General features: G+C 48.4%; 11 protein-coding genes across 11 annotated transcripts; 6 read left to right on the top strand and 5 right to left on the bottom strand.

Annotated features, from left to right (window-relative positions):
• Positions 1–260: 260 nt before the first annotated feature.
• Positions 261–2,336, bottom strand: BJX67DRAFT_342723 (cytochrome P450). Its single transcript, XM_071028058.1, has 2 exons — positions 513–2,336; positions 261–450 (listed from the first exon to the last, which is right to left on the bottom strand). The coding sequence occupies exon 1, from the start codon at positions 2,089–2,091 to the stop codon at positions 571–573; it is 1,521 nt and encodes a 506-aa protein (XP_070890594.1). The 5' UTR covers positions 2,092–2,336; the 3' UTR covers positions 261–450; positions 513–570.
• BJX67DRAFT_342720 (uncharacterized protein) lies at positions 2,337–3,621 on the bottom strand. Its single transcript, XM_071028057.1, has 3 exons — positions 3,583–3,621; positions 2,877–3,523; positions 2,337–2,818 (listed from the first exon to the last, which is right to left on the bottom strand). Exons 2-3 carry the CDS (start codon positions 3,104–3,106, stop codon positions 2,779–2,781), a joined length of 270 nt encoding a protein of 89 aa, XP_070890593.1. The 5' UTR covers positions 3,107–3,523; positions 3,583–3,621; the 3' UTR covers positions 2,337–2,778.
• A 2,460-nt stretch (positions 3,622–6,081) lies between these two features.
• Positions 6,082–7,772, top strand: BJX67DRAFT_389145 (uncharacterized protein; the record flags this gene model as incomplete). Its single annotated transcript, XM_071034458.1, has 5 exons — positions 6,082–6,827; positions 6,902–7,037; positions 7,125–7,250; positions 7,307–7,474; positions 7,663–7,772. The coding sequence occupies exons 1-5, from the start codon at positions 6,093–6,095 to the stop codon at positions 7,770–7,772; spliced, it is 1,275 nt and encodes a 424-aa protein (XP_070890592.1). The 5' UTR covers positions 6,082–6,092.
• Positions 7,773–8,082: 310 nt separating this feature from the next.
• On the top strand, positions 8,083–8,533 carry BJX67DRAFT_377365 (uncharacterized protein; the record flags this gene model as incomplete). Its single annotated transcript, XM_071032090.1, has 2 exons — positions 8,083–8,147; positions 8,203–8,533. The coding sequence occupies 2 exons, from the start codon at positions 8,083–8,085 to the stop codon at positions 8,531–8,533; spliced, it is 396 nt and encodes a 131-aa protein (XP_070890591.1).
• A 424-nt stretch (positions 8,534–8,957) lies between these two features.
• On the bottom strand, positions 8,958–9,885 carry BJX67DRAFT_389144 (uncharacterized protein; the record flags this gene model as incomplete). The annotated part of the gene is made up of 2 exons (XM_071034457.1): positions 8,958–9,480; positions 9,536–9,885. The coding sequence occupies 2 exons, from the start codon at positions 9,883–9,885 to the stop codon at positions 8,958–8,960; spliced, it is 873 nt and encodes a 290-aa protein (XP_070890590.1).
• A 1,135-nt stretch (positions 9,886–11,020) lies between these two features.
• BJX67DRAFT_342712 (ankyrin repeat-containing domain protein) lies at positions 11,021–13,406 on the top strand. Its single transcript, XM_071028056.1, has one exon. The coding sequence runs from the start codon at positions 11,148–11,150 to the stop codon at positions 13,128–13,130; it is 1,983 nt and encodes a 660-aa protein (XP_070890589.1). The 5' UTR covers positions 11,021–11,147; the 3' UTR covers positions 13,131–13,406.
• A 974-nt stretch (positions 13,407–14,380) lies between these two features.
• BJX67DRAFT_342711 (WSC domain-containing protein) lies at positions 14,381–15,275 on the top strand. The gene is made up of 2 exons (XM_071028055.1): positions 14,381–14,926; positions 14,975–15,275. The coding sequence occupies exon 2, from the start codon at positions 15,034–15,036 to the stop codon at positions 15,247–15,249; it is 216 nt and encodes a 71-aa protein (XP_070890587.1). The 5' UTR covers positions 14,381–14,926; positions 14,975–15,033; the 3' UTR covers positions 15,250–15,275.
• Positions 14,451–14,921, top strand: BJX67DRAFT_377362 (uncharacterized protein; the record flags this gene model as incomplete). Its single annotated transcript, XM_071032089.1, has 2 exons — positions 14,451–14,577; positions 14,650–14,921. The coding sequence occupies 2 exons, from the start codon at positions 14,451–14,453 to the stop codon at positions 14,919–14,921; spliced, it is 399 nt and encodes a 132-aa protein (XP_070890588.1).
• Positions 15,276–15,522: 247 nt separating the features above from the next.
• BJX67DRAFT_342710 (uncharacterized protein) lies at positions 15,523–17,691 on the top strand. The gene has a single exon (XM_071028054.1). It carries the CDS (start codon positions 15,639–15,641, stop codon positions 17,508–17,510), a length of 1,872 nt encoding a protein of 623 aa, XP_070890586.1. The 5' UTR covers positions 15,523–15,638; the 3' UTR covers positions 17,511–17,691.
• Positions 17,692–18,118: 427 nt separating this feature from the next.
• On the bottom strand, positions 18,119–20,015 carry BJX67DRAFT_342707 (BTB/POZ domain-containing protein). The gene is made up of 3 exons (XM_071028053.1): positions 19,261–20,015; positions 19,075–19,201; positions 18,119–19,009 (listed from the first exon to the last, which is right to left on the bottom strand). Exons 1-3 carry the CDS (start codon positions 19,386–19,388, stop codon positions 18,266–18,268), a joined length of 999 nt encoding a protein of 332 aa, XP_070890585.1. The 5' UTR covers positions 19,389–20,015; the 3' UTR covers positions 18,119–18,265.
• Positions 20,016–21,581: 1,566 nt separating this feature from the next.
• On the bottom strand, positions 21,582–23,345 carry BJX67DRAFT_377359 (uncharacterized protein; the record flags this gene model as incomplete). The annotated part of the gene is made up of 2 exons (XM_071032088.1): positions 21,582–22,967; positions 23,022–23,345. The coding sequence occupies 2 exons, from the start codon at positions 23,343–23,345 to the stop codon at positions 21,582–21,584; spliced, it is 1,710 nt and encodes a 569-aa protein (XP_070890584.1).
• Between the last annotated feature and the right edge of the window lie 328 nt (positions 23,346–23,673).

Below are 23,673 nucleotides of genomic sequence, written 5' to 3'. Positions count from 1 at the left end.
GTATCCAGCAGCTAGCTAGTCTGCTGTATCAAGATATTCCCAGGGTCCCATGGAAGATCAGGAATAGATATAGTATCACACTTTAACTAAATATAAGAGAATAATAGATGGACAGGGGAATGTTGAGCTTTATATCTCCTGTTTTGCGTCTTTGTTATATTAAACCACGAGTGTTCTGTTTGCTGCGGAGGAAGAACTTAGAAAGGACCTGTTTTATTGCTACTACATGCTATTAGTCTGGATATATGAAAGTTGTGCTCCTAATGATATTCTACTATTAGATAGTGAATGGTTGAATGATTAACATAAGTATTACAGTATCAATTCTTAACTGAAATTGGAACAGGTTCCGGCAGACCAGATAAGAGAGAAGTCACTTTGACCCAACTATTGGAGATCTGATAAGCAAGAGCATGAAACTCTTGAAGACTTATGTTCTGAGATGCGCATCTATCACTTGTTAGGCCGTCTTTTCTGGCATTGCCTGCTTCTGTGTACCGAAAACCACTCGCCTTTATCATGACATACACACTTGCGTGATGCAAAACGCGGATGCAGAAATCGAGCTTACTAAGAAAGCAGGGAGGCCTTCACGAGATCCAGCGCCGAACCAGTGTCCTTTTCAACCGCTTTCCATTCCATTTCTATTACCTCCTGGCGCACCGGATCACGCACACTGAATAGCGCTTTGAATGGCGCTGGTTTGGATATGACTCCAAAGCTCTCCATTTTGGCTGTGCCATCCTTTACCAACTCATCATCGCAATTCTCAGGCCTGATGTCGTATGCCCAGATAATTCTGGATATGGCTATTGCCAAAGTATCAAGAGCCAAATTTTTGCCGACGCAGGCTCTCCTCCCGAAGCCGAAGGCTGATAGTGGTAGCTGCGGGTTATCGATCCACCGCTCCGGAATAAACGCCGTCGCATTGGGGAAAGTATTTTCGTCAAAGTCCAGCGACCAATGATTCGCAACTACCATTGAGCCCTTGGGAATGCGATAGCCGTCGTATATGTCATCACAGACGACCAGATGTGGAAGTCCGCCTGGAGCCACCGGGCACCATCGAAGAACTTCTTTCAAGAACGCATTTACATATGGAAGCCTTGGTAAATCTTCGAAGCTGGGCAGCCTATTTGCTCCGACCACAGCCTCCAGCTCAATTTTAGCGCGATGGACAGGTTCTGGGTGAAGAATACTCGCTAACACAAAAGCATCGAGCACTGCTTGTGTAGCCTCACCACCGGCTTCGTAGAGAATCCCAACAATGTAAGAAAGTTCTTCCACAGTTGCGCTTTTCGATTCTTTGTCTTGAACGATATGCTTAGCCCAGTTCCAAGACTGGCTTTCCAAGGCTGTCGTATAACTTCTCGTGAATAGTTCAGCCTCACGCTTGTGGAATTGATCGCCAATTTGTTTCCACTTCGCCAAGCTGCGTGGCATAAACCTCAAGGCTGGAAAGGCATCGACTAGCCAACGTCCAGGCAAGGTTGCCTGCGTGATATTTCTCAGGAGTTCACCAATTTCATGCAGTTCGCTCTCGTCGCCTCGAGCCAACCTTTTTCCATAAGAAAGTGTAAAGATAATGCTGGATATGTACCGGTGAAAGCGCCCTGAGAAGTCGTTTGAAGAGAGCATTTCATATAGAAGCTGTTTACTTTCGAATTCTTGGATATGCTGGTAGTATTGACAAGTTGTGCGGCTCAAGATTGAGGTTTGAAGGCGGCGATGAAATTTCCATTTTGGACCGAAAGGTAGAAGTGCTGTTTGGAGACCCTTAGTGACCCGTTCTGCAACAGCCATTTGCGGTCGTGAGCTGTAAATCGCGCCCCGTTTCTCAAGCAGTTCACGAACAACCTTATGGCTTCCCAAGACTATCAAAATGCGTTGTCCGAGCTTGAGAGATATTATCGGGCCGTATAATTTGTGCCAATTTTGGTACGTCTTCCACGGCTCGTTCTGTGGATACTGATGGAGATTTCCAATTAATGGAAGCCGTTTTGGTCCGGGCGGCAATGGTGGTGCTCCAGATTTGTAAGATAATAAAGCATAAGAAGCAAAGAAAACGAAAGCTATACAGAATGTTAACATTTTCTGCTTCCAAGCTGGGCGAGGCGGGTTGTTTCAGTGGTTATGATAGGAGCTGAACACACGGTGGGATGGTAGTGCGACAAAGCGCAGTAATATGTTATAAGGACACGTCATGTTCCAGTAAGGGATAACCCCGTACAGCAAGGCATATAGACTTGAAGCAGTGAGCGACACGTGATCCAGGCAACGTGTTCCCAACTGGACCAAAAGGTCACTATGATCAGACCCGATGGTCTGATCTGCCTGGATCGCACATATATAGCCTGCACGCCGTGACAACCATCCCCCCGCCAAGGGAAGGCTCGTCCCGAGCCGCCAAGCTAATAGGAATGGACCCCCAGTCCCTAGGGGGACTGTGAGCAGGTAGGCGTGGTTCTAATCTAGTAGCGCAACTCTCCTTATTCTTTTAACACCCGAGGTCAAGGGTGAATCAGGGCTACCCCTCCCAGGTACCCAACATGGCGGCCCAACCATGTCATCATTACCCCGCACTAGGGTATCAGGTATCAGACCAACCCTCCTGGTTGAATGACCACAGCTGGATTCGAACCTTTGACCTTAAGGTCAGCGCCATCTACCCATCGGGTCTGAAAAGCTGGTCTAGATTGAGTTGAGTATGTCGAAGAGGACGATACCCCTCATTTTTATAGTTGGTATTTCGCAAGTCGTTGGAGTGCAAATGTAGAGTTAGGATTTTTCGTTGAGCGTTCTAAGAAATACTATATCGGTAGGTTTCCTTGCTCCAAACCTCGTTTCCTCTTACCTGATGCTCAATGGCTTTACAGTAACCCAATAAGCGAGGTGACATCAATGTTATCTTGGACAAGAGGTGTATGAGCCTGTCTTCCCATTCACGACACACGGTCCAGAGAATACGTTTCGCTCCCTCAACTCCCAAATATAGCTGCTCACTGACAATAAGCACAGATGAACATAAAGCAGACCCCTCTGTTGCTGAATCTCGAGAGGATTTTAGTTCTTTGTCCCAGCTGCATATGTCGTTCACAACCGTCATATGTCTGGAACGAATGTTGTCGATCTCTTGAACGGTTGTGATGTCTTCGGGAGACAAGCAAATTCCTAAGCCGAAACAGATGAGTGGGGAGAAAAGACTGTATGGGTCAGTCTAGCTCGCATTGGAAAAGCAGACAGGCTTACATTGAACATGAATCCAACTCTCGGTAGTCGAAGTAGGACGACAAGGTATCCAACTTGTTTCGGTCTTGGTAGACTTGGGAACGCCAAAACAAGAACGTTTTCGCCTTTAATTCGTCGCACAGATTGGGGTCTTTTGCATGAAACTGACGCCAAATATCCACTAGTATTCTTTCAAGAGATTTCGTAGGATCAATGGCAATATCTCCGCTGGAAATTGCTACCAGTCTGTTCACAATCTTCTCGCCTTCTTGGAAGGATATTTCATCCAAAATGTCTAGAAATCCGTTAGTAGTCACACCCGTGTTACTAATATATCAAGGAAAAAGAACCAACCATCAACAAAGAAAAAGGCAACGACGAAGAACAGGCAGATGAGATAGATGCGATCATCACGGGCATCCGGGAAAGTATAGCATACGCCACGAGCGAGCCCACTCTTGAGAAACTTTTTACGTTCGGTTTCGCTTCGGAAACTCCAGTTTGATTCAATAAATTCATTTATCTCCCTGGAGACCCTATTTTCAAGAGGATGACACTTGAATTCGAGGCACGATTCCATGGCTCTATAGCAGGTTTCTGTCAGGAATTGGCGAAACATGCAAACCCTGAAACTCTGTTGGTCATAAGATGGATCTGCTGGAGCTGGAGAGAGGACTGACCAGTGCGAAACAAAAATGGAGATACAATATATATATCTATGCTTGAGGTGCCTGCGAAAAAGTCAGTGCGTGCCATATGACGCGTACGGCATACTATCCCTTGCATCTAACTTTTCGTAGTCATGTTACCAGTAGTCTGCAGGTATACAGTTCAAGATTTATACGTATACTGGGCGGTGAACAAAGCTTACTACTGTATGTACGATGCCATTGGTTTGTAGGCATCTGCCGATCCTGATTATTAGGCAATACTGCAATGAGACCAGCAGAATGCAGATTGACGTGGCAAATGATGCCAGCATACAGGAAGAATTGTTTAGCACACGGCAGCACAGAAATGATTTTATATTTAAGATGGGCGAGGAACGCGAAGGATGCAATCTACTTCATTACATTAATGACCACTTTGGATAAATCGCAGTATCAGATATGGCTTTCTCTATATGCACTCTGAGAGATTCCGTGGAGAAGGGGACAGGCTACCTGAAACGAAATGCGAAGAAACTAGAGTCAGTCACGAAAACTGGCCTTGTTATCAAGGACAATTTTGCCCAATTACTGATATATGAGGCTACAGGAGATCGGTACGTCCCTAATATGGTGTCGAATCCTGGGTGTCAAATGCCTAAACAAAGATATAGTGACCTTGTTGTGTTCAAAGAAGGACTGAGGACATGGAACTTTTTCAGAGGTCAGGAAGGGGTCTTTCGCGCCAACAATAACTGACCAAGGCCCAGAAAAGCAGCAACTCATTCCTGGAGAATATCCTGACGATATGGATACTACGAGTCTCGCATTCTTGCTACTTCCACTTGACAGAAAACTGGCTCAATCTGTGTTGGACGAAACACTCGAGATTGCAGCCGTAAGAGGAACTGTGATGGTATTTTGGCTCTAAGTATTCAATTTCCCGGGTTTCTGATTGCCGAATTTTTGGATATAGACATATCTCGACACCTCCCGCGTCCGGGCCGATCATACTGTGAGCATCAACATTCTGCGACTACTTTATCGATACCAGCGTGGAATGAGCCCTGTTTTAGAAGGAACAAAGCTTTGGATTTGCAAAATCCTTGAAACTGGTGCCTTTTTGGACGGCTCGAGATACTATCCTTCTCCAGACGCGTTTCTCTTTTTCCTTTCGCGACTGGTTTGCGAGAATCCAAACTCTGACGTGGGACAAGCCACATCCCCAAGACTGCGGCAGCATTTGAGAGAGCGCATTGGGAAGGATGGCGATAGCTCGGAATTGTCCATGCGTATCCTTGCGTGTCAGTCTCTCGGTATTTCTGATGAGGTTGATTCGGTGAAGCTCTCGAATATGCAACTCGATGACGGTAGTTGGCCATTAGGCTGGCTCTGTCGCACCGGGAAGCAACAGATTCTGATTGGTAATAGGGGACTTGTAACTGCCCTTGCCGTGAAAGCAATGAGACACGAATTTGTACTTTATTCCGAAGAGAATGGCGGAAAGGAGGAGGGCAATTGAAGTTTGGCTTGCGTGAGGAGTCAATGAACCCCTGATATCACATAGCGTTGTTTAGCTTAGCTCACCGAGTCAAGATCATGCATATCCAGATTGAGAATCAGACACCATAGCACGAAGACTCCTTGGTACTCGTCGACCGACGTGACTATGTAATCCGTCCACAATGCGCCAAGATCGGCAGGTACCTTAGAGAAGGGTCCAAGCGGAAGGAATATCTAGCCGAGAATCCCGGAGCTGGCGAATGTAGCGCGTCAGGGTATGGAACTAGATGCGTTCAGTCCGGGCTATCTCATTGCTTAGGTTTAGCCTTCTATGCTAGCCAGATGATCCGCTGCTTGGTACGTAACGGGCTCCTGTACATGCGATGAAGTGGCTACAAAACATTCCGAATGAGCTGATACCTTCGGTACCTGCAGGGATATACTTGCCCGTTTTCTGCCTACGTCACCTAAGTTGTGTCCATGACGTGGCACGCCCGAGGCAGCACCATGGAAGCACGTGTAGCATTATCATTTGTTAGCATTGTGGCCATGGCCTACACCCACATGTGCGTTCTCCGCGTCACCGTAATACTTCACGACTTCCTTATTTAATACAAGCTCTTGCCCAGACGACGAGAGATCGATTCCCTAGCCAACATGAGCCTCTCCTACAGACCATCCTTTCAAATGTACCATTGATAAGTATCCCTTAAAATGGAAGCCTTATCTCAATTGATGACTCGCAATAGCTTGGGTGACGTGTCGAGAAAGCCCGAGCAATTATTGTTTAGACCCAAAACAAACAGTGGATTAGCCGAAGGGGCCTTGGATAACATTCCCCCTCACCTCTTTCGAGTTGTATCTCCTCGCTCTGATGGACAGACGAATGCAGTGTGGGTACATTCGGAGTCAGCTTACCGAGAGAAGGCCTCCTCTCTGGAAGACATTTTCTACCATCTGGATTCCAAGAAAGGCAAGAATATAGCTCGTACACTTAATCACCACCTCCGATGGTGGGGAAAACGTGACGGCGTGGAGGACAATTTCGTTTCACGGGCCAGCTCCTTAGTCTTTGCAATCCAATACATCTACTACCGGCATTCGAGCAAGCGAGACGGATCGAGTTTGGATGAGATCAAGTTATACATCATCGACACGGCGAAGTTCCCCAGAGGCACCTTTATCCGGGACCTGGATCTTATTGACGCTTTCTACAACCTTGATGACTCCTTTGGATTGAACCTGGCAGATCTCCGGTCCTTGCGCAATGAGCGCGGGTATTATTTTGGCGAATACCTCTCACAGGGATCATTGAATATCGAAGGCAAACATCAGGTCATTCTCGCGAAGGCTATCATTGACAATAGCCGGCTGCGCCGTCTACAACCCATATTTGCCGAACTCCGCACCGACTCAACAAAGGTGGAAAAGCCAGCATGGGGGAGAGAAGTTATCCTAGACCAAGCCAATTGTCATCCACTGAAATGTTCAGTCGGCTGCATGCTGTCGGGGAAATCATTGAGAACATCGAACCTGACTGGAAGTTTCCGCTGGCTGTATACTTCGCAGCCTTCATCGGTTCGGAATCAAGAACGGAAGACCACGGGACAGCTAATGATAATGTCTTCTTCGCGTACTTTCGTTCTCAGTATTCAGGAGGTAAGCGCGCCCACGATTCTTACCCATGAGAAACCGAGCTTTTCCATACCGCTTGCATCGTATTATTTTGACATATGGGCAATATAGAGAGGCGAGAGTGGTTCGAGAATTCACGACTTGACGCCGTCACAGCGGAAAGAATGCCGGAGGTGAAACGAGCCATGAATATTTTCCGGGAACTACACAAAGATTTTCAGTTAAGGCAGGCCCTGGGTGGGTATTTGACGTCAACTAATTCTTCCTGTCTCCACTCCTAATATGAGGCCTAGATCTTGTGGCAACCGCCGAAACAAAGATTCGACTCTTACACACAAGAAACGTTTTCTCGGAACATGGAAGTGCCTTTACTGTAGCTGATTCGAACGACGTGCTGGCTCGAGCTGGCCAAACCATCCTAAACTATGCGAGCAGGTCACACTGGCTATCTCAAGGGGCGAGTAAATGGCGGAAGGCAGCCATACCACGGTATAAGGATTCACAACCGCCGAAGGACTAAAATGCCCACTTTTTGTTGTGATATAAGGACGAGGGAGTAGTTAAGTTACGCATTTGAAATAAGGCCGGAGCTAGCCGACGTTGCGTGGAATGAGGGTCGCTTTTCCAACTATAAGCTCGAAAATTCCAGATTGTAGGATACTGCATAGTGGGGATCAACCAGAACAGACTGCAGGGTGGACACCGGATGATGATCCTGCTCCCCTACACTGTTGCGCAATCACTGTCCGCAGAAAGTAAACTTCCGCGATGTGATTGTATACTTTTTGACAACCCCTGGGGCACAATCTCTTTAACCAGGCAGCCCGTGGCCGAACCGGCTGCGGTGTTGTACTTCAGGCCCACCAATGGGACAATCGATTGGCACTATGCAAATGACGTGTCTGGGTGCAGGGACATAACTAATGGATGTCGGAATGAGAACAACTCGTTTTGCCTCATTTCAGGCATCCAAGCCACTATACAAAAAGGCCTCGTTGTACTTCCTGCCGTGATGCATTCTGGCTTTGAACGGTTCTGTCTACATTGTGGTTTATTTTCCTTACTGACTATGGCCGATCGCCCGCTATCTTCTCGAGACACTCCCGGGATCGAATACCATCAGCCATTGGCATCGTACGTTCATTTACGATGTTAAGTCGCTGTGCACTGACTCTTCTGGCTACGACAGACCCTATATACTCCCGATGGTGACCGTCAAGATTGGTGAAAAGAGCTACGGCGTCCCTAGCCAGTATCTTCGGAATTTCCCACAACTAGACAGGGACTGGTCTTCGGATCCATGTCTTGTGCTTTCCGATATTCATGAAGATGCAGGCCATACTGTCGTCAACTTTCTGTACACGGGAAACTATGAGACCACAAGGTCGACGTTTGATCGAGAAATATCCCCTATCGCAAGAGAATTTAGGATGAGTGTATTCGTTTATCAGGCATCTAGAACGTACGACCTTCGAGAACTCGAAGTGCTTGCGAAAAAAGTATCTCGTACATTTCGGTGACTCAATGCAAATGTTCGACATAGTCACGGCCGCGAGGGACGTGTATCAAAAGCTGCCTGGAGACGAGGTTTGGTTTCCAAGCTACATCAAAGAACGTCTCAGGCAATCATAGTTACATAGCCAGTTAGCTGAAGGCACTAGTGCTTTAGCACTCGCAGCCATCAATTGCATTCTTAGCCAAACAGACTCGTGGCCAATAAGATCATGGGGAAATTTAACCTGTTGCAACACTGCTTCTGAGACGACAAAATTACCTAAGCCCATGAGCAGTCGTGGAGTGCAAACCCGGCCAAAAAAATGCCTCTCAAGGCATTGTAGTACAGGGTTTTGCCTTTTATTTTATTTTGCTCTCGTCGAAATTAGCCTCTAGCATTGTCCTCCAGCGTTGTATCCTACAGGCGTCGTACAGACTTCAAAGTAAATACTATTCATTCTCCAAGAAAACAAATACTCCGACCTCTAAACTCCTCCTCGGTTCTTCACGTTTAGCATATTTTGGATCTACAAACGCACTGTGTGCCACACTACGCCCACCCAGCCTGTGTGTATCGAACTGTGTAAACACAAGCACCTCGTCTGGTCTCTGGTGGCTTAAATAGCACCATCGATGTTTTTTACTATATGCCATCTTTGCCACCTCCAGCCATCCATCAGGGAAAGTAAACCGATTGGGTATGATATCTTCCGTGGAGTTTACCGAAGCCCAGTCGCAGACCGCCAGCGGGTCTTTTTTGACTATTCCCAACGGACGCCAGATGTTTAGCGCTAAGATTCGAGTGTTGGTTTGTTGGAGGTGGTTTAATTCGGACTCCGAGATGAGCGTCCGTAGATGTTGGAGGGCTCCAGCAGACGTGAAATCCGAGTGAACGATATGTACTGGTGCACGATCTCCCGAGTAAAAACATCGAACGCGATGCGCGTATATGAGTGATTTTATTGCACCAGTTCTAAGCAATGAACGTCAGCAGTCTTCATCCTACTTCAGATATAGGAGGCAGTTACAATTCCTCAACCAGTTCCTTCGTCTTCGGGAGCAAGGCATGTACCACGCGTTTCTCATTCCAAGTTTCGTTATATTCGGGTATCGGGTGGTGAATATATTGGAATCCGTTTTTCTCTATGGTGTATTCTGCTTCGCGTCCACGGATATCGTGGATGGTAACCCGCTGGCTTTCTTCGAGGTTGTCTAGCTCGTCGAAGAGTTGCTCTGCGCCTGCTTCTCGAAAGTCGATAGATGCTTGTCCGTCTTCTGGCTTGCGCCAATAGTTGAGCATTGTCTCAATGTCTCGTCTCCCCCTTGCAGCGTCACTACCTGGTGTCAAGGAATGGAGTGGGAGAACAGCTGGCGACATCGAGATCAATCAGAGTCATGAACACCGGGGCGTAGGCCGAAGCAGGACTGCTAGTCTTTGTTCAAAGACCGGGAAAATCCTGAACGCCATGGGACGTCGCCGACGAGCTGAAAATTTAGGTAAATAACTTGTCCTGTTGCCTGAAAGAAGGAAATTGTGAGTACCTGCAGATCGACCTCGAAGCGCGAAATACGAGGCCTATCAGGCTCCCATCTTCTCTGCTTAACTTTGCTTCAGAATCCGCGATATTTGTAGAGCTGTATTCGCATTTTCTCAAGGTGGAATAAGTTTGAAGATCAATATGGAGATACAAGGGAAAATAATGATCGGGAGATCAAGCAATCGGTTTGCGACTATTAGGGGTGTTTTGCGCTGCTAGTAGTGTGGCCGTGTTTCTTTATGGGAAGGCTCTGGTGGTATAGAGGTATTCTACTATTTGTACAGGACATGTCTCTGCTCTATCCGCATCTCGCTCGTTGCTTGCCAGGCCGATGTAGCCCGGGGACGAACTATTCACCACCATACACGACTCCCCGAATAGAGTATTCAAGGTTTACTGCGGTTTCGGTCGTAATGGAGTAGATAGAGTTCTCAGAGGCTCTGACAAGATATTCAACTCTTAAAAATGGCCATTTAATATGGAATACAGAGGTGATCGATTCGGTTGGGAAACACGTTATTCTGTATCGTTTTTATTGCCTATTTTAGTTAGTTAGATAACCCCTGTTTCTCTTGTATTTAGTGCAGTATCACTGGTAGATTCGATGAATTCAGACCTTCATATTCTTTGGGTGATGGACCGAATATTACGTACGCCACGAAGGTTCGACATCTCCAATCCACACTTTCTTCTCTAGTTTCCGTGCCCTTTCTCTTTCTTCCTTCTTTCCAATCTCCTATCTCTTACCATATACCCAAAAATCCTATTTCCTATAATATACTCCACTTCTTTCCTTTATATAGCTTCAAGCCATAGACTCCTTCTCCCAAGAAATCTTTCCCACCTTATAAAATGCCCAATGCATGATTCCTCTTCCGCGAGAAATAATCCAATCACGCCTTACTGCCTGCCTCGTGTCCCAGCCCCACATTCACCTTCGCTCAGATAGCGTGATTGGAATGGAAGATCTGGCCAAAGGCACCGCTCGATTTCTCAACATGAGACCTCGAGACTCCCTTCCAAGTTCCCATTTTTTCCACGTCCCTTTTTTCCATCTCTCTCGCCCAGCTTGACGTGAAACCTGCGTCTGTCCAAAGACGAAATGTCTCATGGACCAATATGGCGCCTCCCAAATGAACTCCTAATACACATCGCAACAGGGATGCCCTCAGAGTCAGACATTAACGCTCTCATCCTCACTCACCCACGTTTCCACGCTCTCCTGAATAAAACACTCTACACCCGCAACGCCACATGCTCAGAGAGCTCAGCCCTTCTCTGGGCCGCAAAGCACGGGAACCTCGAAACGACGAAGAAGGCCATTGCCGCTAGCAACGCACGCGCGGGCGAGGCCTTGACGGCTGCGCTTGAGAACAAGCAAGAAGATATCGCTGAGGCCCTGCTTCGTCTCGTAGATGGCATCGACACAGAGGTAGAATCTGAGAGTTACGGTCACACGCCACTTTGTTTGGCTGCGGCGGGGGGCTACGGGACTCTTGTTCGATCGCTTCTCGCAAGGGGTGCAGATGTTAATTTTTCGCAGGGGCGCGGTGAGTCGAGTCTTCCGCTTTCCTTGGCGTTGAGCGCGGAACGCGAGGAGATCGCGATGCTGCTCGTTGAGTCTAGTGCGTGTGTTGACGACGAAGTCATGCACGTGGCCGTGTGTAAGGGGAGAGAGGCTATGGTCAAGGTAATGCTAGAGAAAGGGGGCAATGTGAACGCAGAAGGCGGAGACGACGACACGGTGTTGATCGAGGCGGCAATGAGGGGCCATGAGGGTATTGTGAATGTGTTGCTGGAAGCGGGTGCTACGGTGGACTACAGGTCAGGCGGCTACTTCCAGACAACTGCATTGTGTGAGATGGCAGGGCATGATTGCGAAGCCACCGTGAGGAAACTAGTCGAGAGGGGAGGCAGGATCGACGATAGGGACGAAATGGGCGAAACCCCTCTTATGCGTGCAGCCCGCAACGGCCGAGAAGCTGTTGCGAGGTTACTCATCGAGAAAGGCAGCAAGATAAATGATCATAGCAACGAGGGGGTGACGGTGCTTATGCATGCAGCCGCAGGTGGCCACGAGGGCATGACAAGGCTACTTCTCGAAAACGGTGCCGATATGCATGCAAAGGATAATGAAGGCAGAACACTGCTGCACTGGGCTGCCAAAGGTGGCAGACAATCTGTGCTGGAGTTGTACCTGAAGGGAGGTGCCGACCCTCGGGCTAAAACAGACACTGGCGAAACAGTCACACTGGTAGCCGCTGAGCACGGGGATGAAGCCATGTTGGCTCAACTGCTCGCATTGGATCCCAATATTGGAGCCACTACCGGACCTGACGAGTGTGGAGAGGATCGGAAGAGATTAGGAGACTATGGAGACACGATGTTGGGCTTAGCGGCCAGGTCTGGGCGTTTGGGAAATGTGAAACTGCTCGTGGGCAAAGGTGCAGCACTCGAAGCGGCGAACTGGGGGGGTTACACGCCTCTGGCCTTAGCCGCTTCTTGGGGCCACCCAGATTGTGTCGAATTTCTCCTGAACCAGGGTGCCAGCGTAGCGAACAGGACCAAATTTGGTACGACACCCCTGGGCCTGGCGGCTTCTCGGGGCAGCAAAGCTTGTGTCGAACTTCTTCTCAACCACGGTGCCGACTTAGAGGCCAAAGACAAAAAAGGCAAAACACCACTGAGCGAGGCGGCTGAATGGGGCCGGGAAGATTGTGTGGAGCTTCTTCTAGGCTGCGGTGCCGAAATAGAGGTGAGAGATGAAAGGGGTTGGACGCCGCTGAGTCTAGCCGTTTACCACGGCCGCACGGCTTGTGCGAAAATCCTCATCCAGTACCATGCCAATATCGAGGCCAAGGATAAATTTGGTTGCTCGCCGCTGCTTGTTGCATGCTCGGGGGCCATGTCCGAACTGGCGAACCACCGTATCGAGATAATGGAGTTGCTGCTCGACTCTGGCGCTGATATTGAGTCTACGGACTCAGGCGGCCGGACGGCACTTGCGCGGGCGGATAGATGGCCACCATCTACGAGGCAATTTCTTCGGGATAGAGGTGCTAACGTCAAGGTTTTGGAACGATAGGTGGGTCGGCGATGATGTCGAGAATCAGTCTCAACTCGGGCTTCAGTCGGATGCTATTCGTTAGACGTGTTCTTCTCGAGCCTGACGGACCCTCTCCGAATGCTAATATATTCATCATGAATATGTATTTAGGTAATAGTTACCATCAGGGTTGATATACTCAAGTTGATATGATGCACTAAGCTCTATAGCTTCGCAGAGCTTAGAATATTAGTCGCGGTAATTGCTAGCTCGCTTCCTGATTTCTTTAGTACTATAGGTAATTAGTGTTTTGTTGTCCTTATAATCATTCTGTACAAGTGTAATAGTCTATAGAGCAGGCAAGACTAATAGAGTTAGCAAAGATAACAAGTCCCAGCCTTCCTATTCTGTATTCTCAACAAGGAGAATGCTAAATTGAGTAATAGAAGCCTGGTAGGAAGCTTGTAGCTCCTTCAGGCCTTTAAAATCACTTGTAATATTGTAGCTTAACTAGAGAAGGTCCTGTAGTAGATTAAAATAGAAAGAGCATTCTAGCAAATCTAGATGTTGAATTAAGGTATATGATTTTAGTGTATATAGCTGGGATTCTTGATATATCTAGAGAGTAATTAGAGGCAGATACTTTTCTAATAGGGACTTTATCTCCAAGGGTCTTAAGTAGACTTGTTCAACCCAACCCGTGAAACCTGCCCTAACCCGCCCCAACCGGCCAAGAAATGGGTTGGGTTGCTGATTTTAATAATCTAATAGGTTTTGGGTTATATATAGATAACCTAATAAATTGCTAAGCTATACTAAGAAATAATTTACTGTATTATATTTATATATATATATATTAAATATAAATAAATTACTATATTTAATATAGTAATTTATTTTAAAATAAAGATTATTATCTAATTAGGCAGTAATCTACATGCATAGATTTTTTGGACTTTTTAGGTTAGGTTAATAGGTTTTTTTTAGTAACCCATAGGCGGGTTTTCAATCTTAAAGGCCCAATCTAAAACCCACTGGTTCATTTTTAAAGGCCGTGGGTTGACCCAAAACCCACGGTTTAACAAGTCTACTATATTTAAAGCATTCTAAAAAGCATTTCTTAATATTCCACCAAGATAGGTAAAGCTTGCCCCTTAGCGTATCAAGAAGCTAGTTCTCTATAGAGGAATAGGGTTATTACTTACAATAATTACCATGCTTTCTAGGACGCAATTACTATTACAACCACAAATTAGTATTAGAGTATAGTAGCTAATTAGATAGCTCTAGTAACAAGAGAACTAAGAGAGCCTAGACAGCATCTAGAAGGAACATAAGATAAAATGCATGTCAGGAACCATGAGGTTGAATACAGATGTGGCCCCGACTGAAAATCTCCTGTATCTTCCCTGGGCCAGCGAGAAATCCAACTTCGGACGGGTTTTGAGATGGACAGCCCCGCGCGAGGTTATTAGTCGAAGTGGAGGTGTTGCCAGCCACAATTTTCGGCCGCGTGTTTTGCTGACGTCTTTTCTGCGCCATAGACCCTAAATGGCAGCTAAGAGTATCCAGGCCAACGGCTGGGATATTGACATCCTCCAAGAGGCGATAGACACTTGCGACGACGCTGGTGGTGATATCACCAAGTGCGCTGCCCTCGCTCTTTACGAGGACAGCTTTACCGAAGGCTGCATACTGGAGCCATCCATCGACGAAAAAGTAAACGGATGGCTCGACGCCCTCCCAGGCTGCAACCCCGTGCAAGCTGGTCCCGAAGACGCGAAAGCCACCAAGGATTGCAGCGCCCCTACAGAAATTGGAGAACCTTAGCATTACTATACTGACGTTACCGAGGAACTCGAGCGGGCATGGATTGGCTGTACCTGGGACAACGTCAACGGCCAGCGCGTCCTCTCTTGAGTCTAGCTCCAGCGGCAACGACATGACGGCTCGGAAGTGCTTCAAGACCTGTGAGGCGGACGAGTATACCTATGCTGGACTTGAGCGGGAGTGTTATTGCGGAAATAGCATGGATCCTGAGAATGGGCCTGCAATTGCGCCGATGGGGAACTGCTTGACCCCGTGCAGTGGTGATTCTAGCCAGAATTGCGGTGGATCTGGTTACATTGGTCTGTACCGGGCTTGCGGATCGAGTTGACAATCTTGAGTATCCGGCCGTGCCTCATTAAGCTCCAATACCTGTATTCTAGAGATAGATATGTAGTCTATATATACTTTCTCAAAGAAGCTCTTCTTTTGCTTATATAGACAGTCACGTGCGCGACGCATGAAGTCTTGGAGTGAGGCGCAGACAATGCCAAGGGAGACCTTGAACCAACTTAGCCTGAAGAAGGCGGAATATGCCCAGATGTGAGGCTGAGCTCGAAGCTGGGTTTAAGACTGCTCGGTCGCTCCTTCTTGGAGCCCCCATCTGACTTCGGTTCCCACTCCAAGGCTCAAGCACCATCCATGGATACTGTGTATCTCGCGTCGACCGTGCCTTCTGCTTGAGGATCACTCGCTATAGTACCACTATGACAACCCAGCATGGCTCACGGCTCCCTAATACCGGCCCTGACAATCTGGCGCGATTATAGCCTTCCACCATACAAAGACCTTACCTGGAGCCTAACCCACCTGCAGTCTATATGCCTCCTTGCCATGCTGGCCATTCTTCTTAGCTACATTCAGACACGATTGTGGATCATCACGCGGGCAGTACTTATACGGATTCTCCATCCCATCCGACTCTCTGACTCTGACAAGTCATCCATCGAACGTCTCTCGCAACCTCGGGCGTTGAAGCGTCTGTTTTCTAAGAAGGTGACTCTTAGAGACGGGCCTATGACTTCTATATCGCCCTGGTTTGGATTAGCCTCGTTATGCAACACTCTGCTTTTCATTGCCCTAGGCGCTGCTATTCCGTTTCTTCTCACTGGAGGGCCTGGGCCGTCTCGCGTGAGAGCAAAGCACACGAATCAGTGTCAAGGACTGCCAGAATTCTCACCTCATAATATTGAAATGGCTGAATATGTCTATGCGCAGTGCCTATTAGGTGGCTTGGATGAATCGGGCGACTGCGGCGTGGACAGCGGTATTGTCCCCGTCCGTCCAAAGCTGGATTTCACCTCGGTGCCTGACGACTGTCCCTTTCCGGAGGTACAGTGTCTCATCAACAGCGAGTCCCACGACTTGAGATACTTTTGTGAGAATGACACACGGTATCCTGAGTGTGAGGGGCAGACTCTTGTGACGAGAGTCGCATACCACGATGTGACGCCATCAGACTATGGGCTTAATGTGGATAGGAGGATCCGCCAAAGCCATCGATTGACCTGCGCGCCGATTCGAACTGATCGCTATATTGTCCCGTATTTCCAAATTTATAACCAAACAGCATTCTGGCTTGGTTATAGGGATGGGAGTTACAACCCCAGATCGACGCACGACGTGTGGGCTACGGACCACATCGGACATCGGAGCATTTGGGGTGAGGTGAATCGAATAAAATACTTGCGTGACGGTACTCTTGTTCGGCAAGATAACAGAACAGGCCTTGGACCGTGGGAGGTGCGATCCACGCGCCTCTACCAAATGTTCATATATCCGGTCCTGGTGCCACGCCAGCCACATATGGGGAGTGTGTACGTAAACGTCAACCCTAATCTCAATCGGGAGAACGGGGACGCGTTCGTGACGATGTTGATGTACGGACAGAACTTGCCTTATTATGACAAAGGCGATACAATTATCTGGCTGTCTTCAAGGGAGAGGCTACTAGGTTCTCCAGATGTCACTATAACGTACACCCTTGGCTGCTTCGAGCAATATCGATTATGTTTTGGGAAGGATTGCGCTGAATGGTCGAATTCTCTTGACGCCCTGCACAATATCTCTGACATTCTTCATTCAAGCTCTACACTCGACACCAAATCTATGGGCGAATTTCTCGACGTATACACGCTCCTCGTGCAGTTAAGTTCCGTCCGAAATTACTTATCGTACCGCCATCGAGAGGAAGTTACACTCCGATCCCTAATGCACAAAGCCCCCGCGTTGGAGGCGAAATTCAACCAGATCGCCCAATGGGGGTGGGAAGTTACGTCTTGGTTCGAGATCTCGTTCTTGATGACGAAGTTTAATCTTATGGGCGGTGTTGCCGGAGAATTAAGAAGCCCTTATCCATTCCATGCTACATACCATTACAACAGCACGGATTGGATCTGTAACAAGTTGTTGTTTCAGTATGATAATCATGTCAATGTGGATGTAGTTAGGTTACTGGGGACTCTTTCCGCGCTTCTGTGTCTCTGGCTCGTTAGCGTGTTAAAACACGGCGTGCCTATCCCGATTTCCAGGTACGTTAGGAGGTTTTCCGCAATTCTGAAATGGGATCGGGGAACTGGGGTATTTTGCTGAACTTCGGAGGACTTACCCGGCCGAATGGACTCCGCTGGTCCGCTAGTTGGCCTTCTATGCCTCGTACGAACCGAGAGCTGTGGGACAACGGGTATATAGAAGAGATACCATCAGGTAACTCGATTGGACTTGAGGCATTGTGAATTACTGAAGCAACACACATATATATGCAATGAATTGATGACTCAAACCTTTTCCTCCCCCTCCATAACGTGCCCTGGCTCATTCCCCCCAAACGCACCCTCCCCATTAAACAACACCGCAACCTCCTCCAAACTCCTCCCTTCGTCTCCGGGAAAAAGAACCAAACCACCACAATCTCCACCGCGATCACATAGCAATAAACAGTATAATTTTGTTTATTCAGGCAACTAGTTTTACTTCAATGGGGTGAAGCGACACTTCAGGGCGTCACATCTGCAGGACCGCAAATGCAACTCCGGTGATGATGAATTGTTTCAGCATGAAATGCACCTACGGAGGCATGCAGATGTACATCATATTTCATATTGATTATATAGTCGATAACGGCGTCTGTCGTGATACGAGCATATAGAGTAGCTTGGTGTTTAGTCTAAGTCGTGGACAAAGAATGTCAGACATGCACAGCTCATTGTCAAAGAGACATTACCCTGGTCAGATCGCGAGATCAGGGCCTCCGATTTTAGAGAAGCGTTTCAGGTGAGCAGACTCGTTACAGGAAGAGATGCTGGGTAGAAACTGAACTGTGTGGTTCTTGGTTGTTACAGCTTTGGCTAATTCTGGTACGACCAGTTTGTAGCCCCAAAAGGTTGGGGCCCCTTATATTCAAACCCTGTGGCGAATGGATATGGCTTCATGTTGGTTGGCTCGCTCGCATACTTGTCCAGTGTTGCAAGACAGAGGTCAATAGCAAAGTCAGGAACTGCCTTCACGAGTTCGGAGTCAATTGCCGGGATGAATCCTTTCCGAAGGTTGGGCAAATTATCAACCACCACGTCTATTGCCACTTTCCTTATTTCCTGGTAGTTGGCTCTATTCGAGTAGAGCTCCTTGATAACCTCTGCAAACATGTACCTATCTGAGCAATCCATGAAAGATGCACGGAACTGTTCCTTTGCTCTGTCTTTCAAATCGCTGATCATAAAGTAATCCGCTTGGCCAAAGATGCGCAGATGGAAGTAGGATGGATGGCAGTCAGCCGAAGTACCAACGATGGCATCCACGCCACCGTCTTGGTTGCTTGGATCCTTTTCATCCACTAGGACTTGCGCGATATTGTCTAGGCTAGGCGTGGTGGTTTCGTCGGTGGCCTCCCCTGCTTCTGGTGCGGTCTCGGTCGGGGAGTGTTCTCCCAGTGTACAGTTCATCAAAGACTCTTCCGCATGCTTCGTATCGAGCTCTAGCCCTCCATCACTCATGAAGTGTCCGATAGTATAATTTCCTGTGTATAAGAATTCCAGCACTTTCTCAATGAGGACTGGGTCTGTGTTGTCTAGACGAATCGGCTCTTTAGCCTCCTGATTACCAAAGGCGCTTGTCAGTCTCGTTTTGCAGGATTGTTTATATGTCTGTTTTGTCGCACCTTGAATCCCCCTAAGCAAGCGCTTTTGAAGTACTCTGATCTGGGGCAAACCACAAGCTTATGAGCTGGTAAGGCTTTACCCTTGCAGACGATGACTAAATCGCTGTAATCTGAGTTGAGATAATGGCTAAGTGAATTTTAGTGACGAGCACACTAAGACTTCACTCTAGCTTGCACAATTCTCACCGAGAAATAAGGTCCAAAATAGATTCGTGTGCCTCCCTATCTGGCCCGTCAGAAGAGGGAGGATCAGGCTCGTCAATCTTAGGCATGGGTGATTGCAGGGTTTTGCGAACTTTTTTCTTCTTCACCATTGCCAGGTGGACTATGAAGTATGTATTGAAGATTCCTTTTATCTGGCAGCTAAAACAGTGACATTATATGGTTGACTCGGGCACCTAGCTGCCTAACCACGCTTCATTTCAGCCTGCGAATGGGTCGCATCAAACGAGGTCAGCTTTCAAGGACCATGCCCAACCAAATAAGAGGCTCCAGGCGAGTATCGCCCTGTGCTGTCCGTCTGCAGTTGTGGTGCAAAAGGAACCCCAAAACCAATAAAATGCATCCTACCCAGGCTTCCTCATGCGCTGGCAGCTCGTCCAACCACAGCGTGCTCCCATTGCAGCGAGTCAACGCACCAGGACAAATCTGGCAGTGGCTCGACCGAGTCAAGCTGTCCGCGCTCGCACAGCTCACTCCACATTCGACACTGACATTCGCGCTCTCCAGACCAATCGTTCCCTTAACTTTTTGCCTGGAGCGTTGGCTTGAGCATTTTATCGGCGCACTCTGCCCACTGGACAGCAAGTCAACGTACCACGACAGATCCGGCAGTGGTCCAGCCAATCAAACGCTTCTGCGCTCCAGCTCACTTTAGGTTTGAGACAAGAGGTTGTCTAGCAGCAACAGCAGTCCCGTGAGCATTACGAACAGGGTGTTCTCGGTCCATTGGCTGAAATCCCATCTACCCCCCACCAAAAGTGGCCCGGAGGCGCTGGATATTAATGTTACTGCGAACGTTTCCAAGTGGCATTCTTTTATCGAAGATCTGTGGGGAAGCCGAGGTTCTAGCCACGATTCACCCTAGCTGTGGCACTGCACGGACAGGGTGTTCTCGATGAAATTACACGAAAGGAAGGCCTGTCAGAGCTATCAAAATTCAATAAACCATATGCAGTCACAGCATGCTTCTTCCTTGGAGCCAGTGCCAATGATTGGTTTTTTTTTTTTTTTTTTAATATATAATTATTATTATTATTAAATTATGTAAGACCCCAACCCAATTTCCATTCCTTTCCAAGGCCGTCTAATGGTGTTGAGCAATAGTCCAGAGTAAGGATGTGTCACCTTATCGCCCTGGGTATTGTCCAAGTCGCTCTATCGGATACTGCACAGCAGCAGAGCATGATGATTGCACTGGAAGTTGGAGAGTTGTAGCCCAAGCAGTCAAATACTAGGTCCACTCTTCCCCTTTGCGCTGGGGTTGTCATGTCTGATTTCTCTATAGTCATCACCTTTCATGGCGCTGTCAGACATTTTGTGGCTGCTGGTGTCTTTCTTGCCATTCTCAAGGTAATTATTATTATTATTATTATTATTTAACCCGAGCTTTTTTTTTATGATGGCCATAGTTAGTGTTGATTAAGGTGGCGGAGGATTTATACTTGTATATCTAAGATAGGAGCCATCAGGCCCGGGAGTGGATCCACAGTCTTTTGAAGGTGAATATGGAGTTTGGATGTTTGTTCGTGGGTCATGTAGACGAAAAGGGTAGCTTAACCTTGACTCTGGCATGGGACCGGTCACATACATTGCCCTTGCTTTTGGTATTCATGCATAAAGGAAGATACAGAGATAAATCGAGAGATGGGCAAGGGAGCCAGTGAGAGATAGCGAAGCCTGTGAAACACGGAGGTATGCTTGGCCGCCTGCTGTGACAGAATCCCAGAATGTGGTAAGGGTCTTCAAACCAGGTGGAATCCCTGAACCCTGACGCGACACAGACTTTAAGAATATTTAACTTGCTATTACTTGCTTTGATTTGTACCTATACTTTATAACTATAGGAATAGATATAATAAAAAAACCTAAGCCTAAAATTTAGTTGCTATAGGTACTTAGAATATATATTAGGATTCTAGTCTAATGTTATGACCCACGCCAAGGCGGTGAAAATATTATGCCATGCACAACATTACCCAGAAAATATTATCAGACGATAATATTTCCCTCACGCTCATTTTACCAATACTTACTATTATGACCACAACAAAATTATCGCCGTGATAATTTTAAAGGGCTTCAGTGTTACCACCTCGCATTAACGCTGGCGCTAGACGGGTGACGACCAGCCTATTTACCTTGTTGTATGTTTTTGCATCATTTTTTTGAGGTACATTCTGTTATTCAGACCAAAGAAAATAAAAATGCAAAGAAAGGATTCATATATTACAGGACGTTCATGGATGGGACTTCTGTTCTGCTCCTGGGAAAGCTGCGTCAAACTCCTACGCACCGTTATACATCCGCTCAACATCATCATGGTACAAATCATACGTCGGCCTGCGCTGAACAGTCCCCTTGGGCGTCCTCTTCATCGGTCTCCCTGGGACAGTAAACAGGACACGGTCTTTCGCCACCCTCGCGAGATCATAGTACTCCTGGTTGCCGCGCTCGATGACCGGCCAAAGACGCTCAATCAGCGCCGCACGTCGCTCCTCACCAATAGACCCCATTCCTTCCTCCTCCGCCTGAATCTCATCTTCCAATTCAATCAGAAGCGCCGGCCGAGGACGCCGCTGCCCTATCATCAGCGCCCCCTTGACCTCAGGGTGCGCCAGGACGTGGCTCTCCATCGCCAACGGGTTGATATTGGAGCCTGTGACGAGCACGAAGCAGTCGTCCGCTCGCCCGCGATAGACCCAGAGACCCGCGATGCTCGGGTGCGGCGAGAACAGATCCCCGGAGTGGTACTCGGTGCGGTCAGGGAAGACCGTGAAGATGGGCTGCACGTCGTCGGGGTTGGGGTTGCGCACAATCACGGCCTCGTACTTGGGGTCGCCGCCGTCCCAGCTATAGCACCGGAAATCGACACCCGCAATCGGGTGCGGCATGATGTATTTCCAGATCGTGCGGTCCCATGGCCCGCCGGGCCGCAGGGCGGGGTATGAGGCGAGCTCTGTGGAGCCGTTGACGTTGAAGAGCTTGACGCGCGCGGCGACGGCGTTGCCGTGGACGTCGGCCACGTCGCCGCCGGTGTAGAAGATGTATTCGATGTTCTTGGCGGCGATGTCGAGGAGGGCGGGGTCTTTGGCGATCTCGTGGATGAACCCTGCGGGGAGAAGGGCGATGTCCGGCCGCGCGTCGCGGGCACAGGCGATAAAGTGCTCGTGGAAGTGGTCTGGGGAGAGAATCCCGCCGGGCAAGGGGAAGATGACAGTCGACTGATTGTGGATCGCATCAAAGAGAGTGGGCATCAGGTTCCCGCCGTGGAAGGGGGGCATCATCACAAGGACTCTGTTGCCCTGGTGAAGCCGGTCGAGACTCTCGGTTCCAATGGGCGGTTCCTCGTGGAGGGCTTGGGCCCAGCCAGCTACCCAGTTGTGTGTTATCACAATGGGCTTGGGCAGCGCTGTGGTGCCAGACGTGTGCAGGACCAGCAATGGCTCGTTGCCCGCCTCTGCGAAACGCTTGTTGTATGCGTAATGAGGATATTCGATCGCGAGTAACTGATCAACGGGAGCAATCGGCAAGAGCTTGAGCTTGTACTCCAACATAATAGTGCTAACTATCGGCAGATATGGAGGGCCGGCAGCAAGCATGGTCTTGACATTCAGCGCATCGAATAAGGCCTTGTAGCCGGCAAGTGTATTCCGTGGCGAACAGAGGAGAAGCTGGATACAGTCGGTAAGAGTCCGTCACCCTGGGGGTGTCAAAAGTTCACGTACCTTGTATCCGGCCTTGCATGCAGCAAGAACGAGCGCGTTCTGCCGAATGTCATTTGGACCAAAGTAGACGAGCGTCTCAAAGTTCTCCGCATGGCCCAGTCTATCTTCCAGAGACCATGCCAGGCCATTAACAACGTTGGCAAAGGCTCTGTATGTGAGTTTAGTGAAGCCTTCGGCGTAGGTCTCTGGGTTCCGGGGATATTCCGCGTATACAGCCTCTGGCCGGTTTTTGGCCATGCCATCCACGATGTGCGGTAGGAGCTGCTTCTTTCTGAGAGCCGGTCTTGGGGGGTGAGGACCCTCCTGGAACACTGTAAAGACCATGATTCTGAGGGTGTGTCCGATGACGAACGGAGCTGTTGGGAGTTGTTTCTGTGATGGTGGATGTCAGCTGCTGTCGAGGGCTCTATTTATCTCCACTCTCCGTCAGCTTTGTGATAATAATGGAACAAATCACTCATCTGCGCCGTCCAGAAGGTCGGCCGTATTCTGAACCGTTCGTCCTCCTGAGCCACTCGAGTGTTGGCTTCGGCGCGGCTGAATTCCGGATATCTGGCTTTGCTGGCACTCTACACAGGATCCTGCACAGGATCCTAACCCTTGCGGTGGGGGCCAACCGGGGATAACGGTCTGCGAGATTTGAGCATGGAAA

This window comes from Aspergillus lucknowensis (genome assembly GCF_044049455.1).
Source record: "Aspergillus lucknowensis strain CBS 449.75 chromosome Unknown BJX67scaffold_3, whole genome shotgun sequence".
NCBI lineage: Eukaryota > Fungi > Ascomycota > Eurotiomycetes > Eurotiales > Aspergillaceae > Aspergillus > Aspergillus lucknowensis.
The sequence above is the reverse complement of the archived record's forward strand: the minus strand, read 5'-3'. Positions and strand labels throughout refer to the sequence as shown.

Bases quoted from the DNA above. Each gene is read 5' to 3' on its own strand.
- BJX67DRAFT_342710 (XM_071028054.1), top strand. From the start codon at position 15,639: ATGGCTCACGGCTCCCTAATACCGGCCCTGACAATCTGGCGCGATTAT.
- BJX67DRAFT_342712 (XM_071028056.1), top strand. From the start codon at position 11,148: ATGTCTCATGGACCAATATGGCGCCTCCCAAATGAACTCCTAATACAC.
- BJX67DRAFT_342707 (XM_071028053.1), bottom strand. From the start codon at position 19,388: ATGGTGAAGAAGAAAAAAGTTCGCAAAACCCTGCAATCACCCATGCCT. The intron at 19,202-19,260 runs GTGAGAATTGTG...AAATTCACTTAG, and splicing joins ATTTTGGACCTTATTTCTCG to CCATTATCTCAACTCAGATT. The intron at 19,010-19,074 runs GTGCGACAAAAC...TTTGGTAATCAG, and splicing joins CTTGCTTAGGGGGATTCAAG to GAGGCTAAAGAGCCGATTCG.
- BJX67DRAFT_342723 (XM_071028058.1), bottom strand. From the start codon at position 2,091: ATGTTAACATTCTGTATAGCTTTCGTTTTCTTTGCTTCTTATGCTTTA.
- BJX67DRAFT_342711 (XM_071028055.1), top strand. From the start codon at position 15,034: ATGACGGCTCGGAAGTGCTTCAAGACCTGTGAGGCGGACGAGTATACC.
- BJX67DRAFT_342720 (XM_071028057.1), bottom strand. From the start codon at position 3,106: ATGACGGTTGTGAACGACATATGCAGCTGGGACAAAGAACTAAAATCC. The intron at 2,819-2,876 runs CTGTAAAGCCAT...AAGGAAACCTAC, and splicing joins TCACCTCGCTTATTGGGTTA to CGATATAGTATTTCTTAGAA.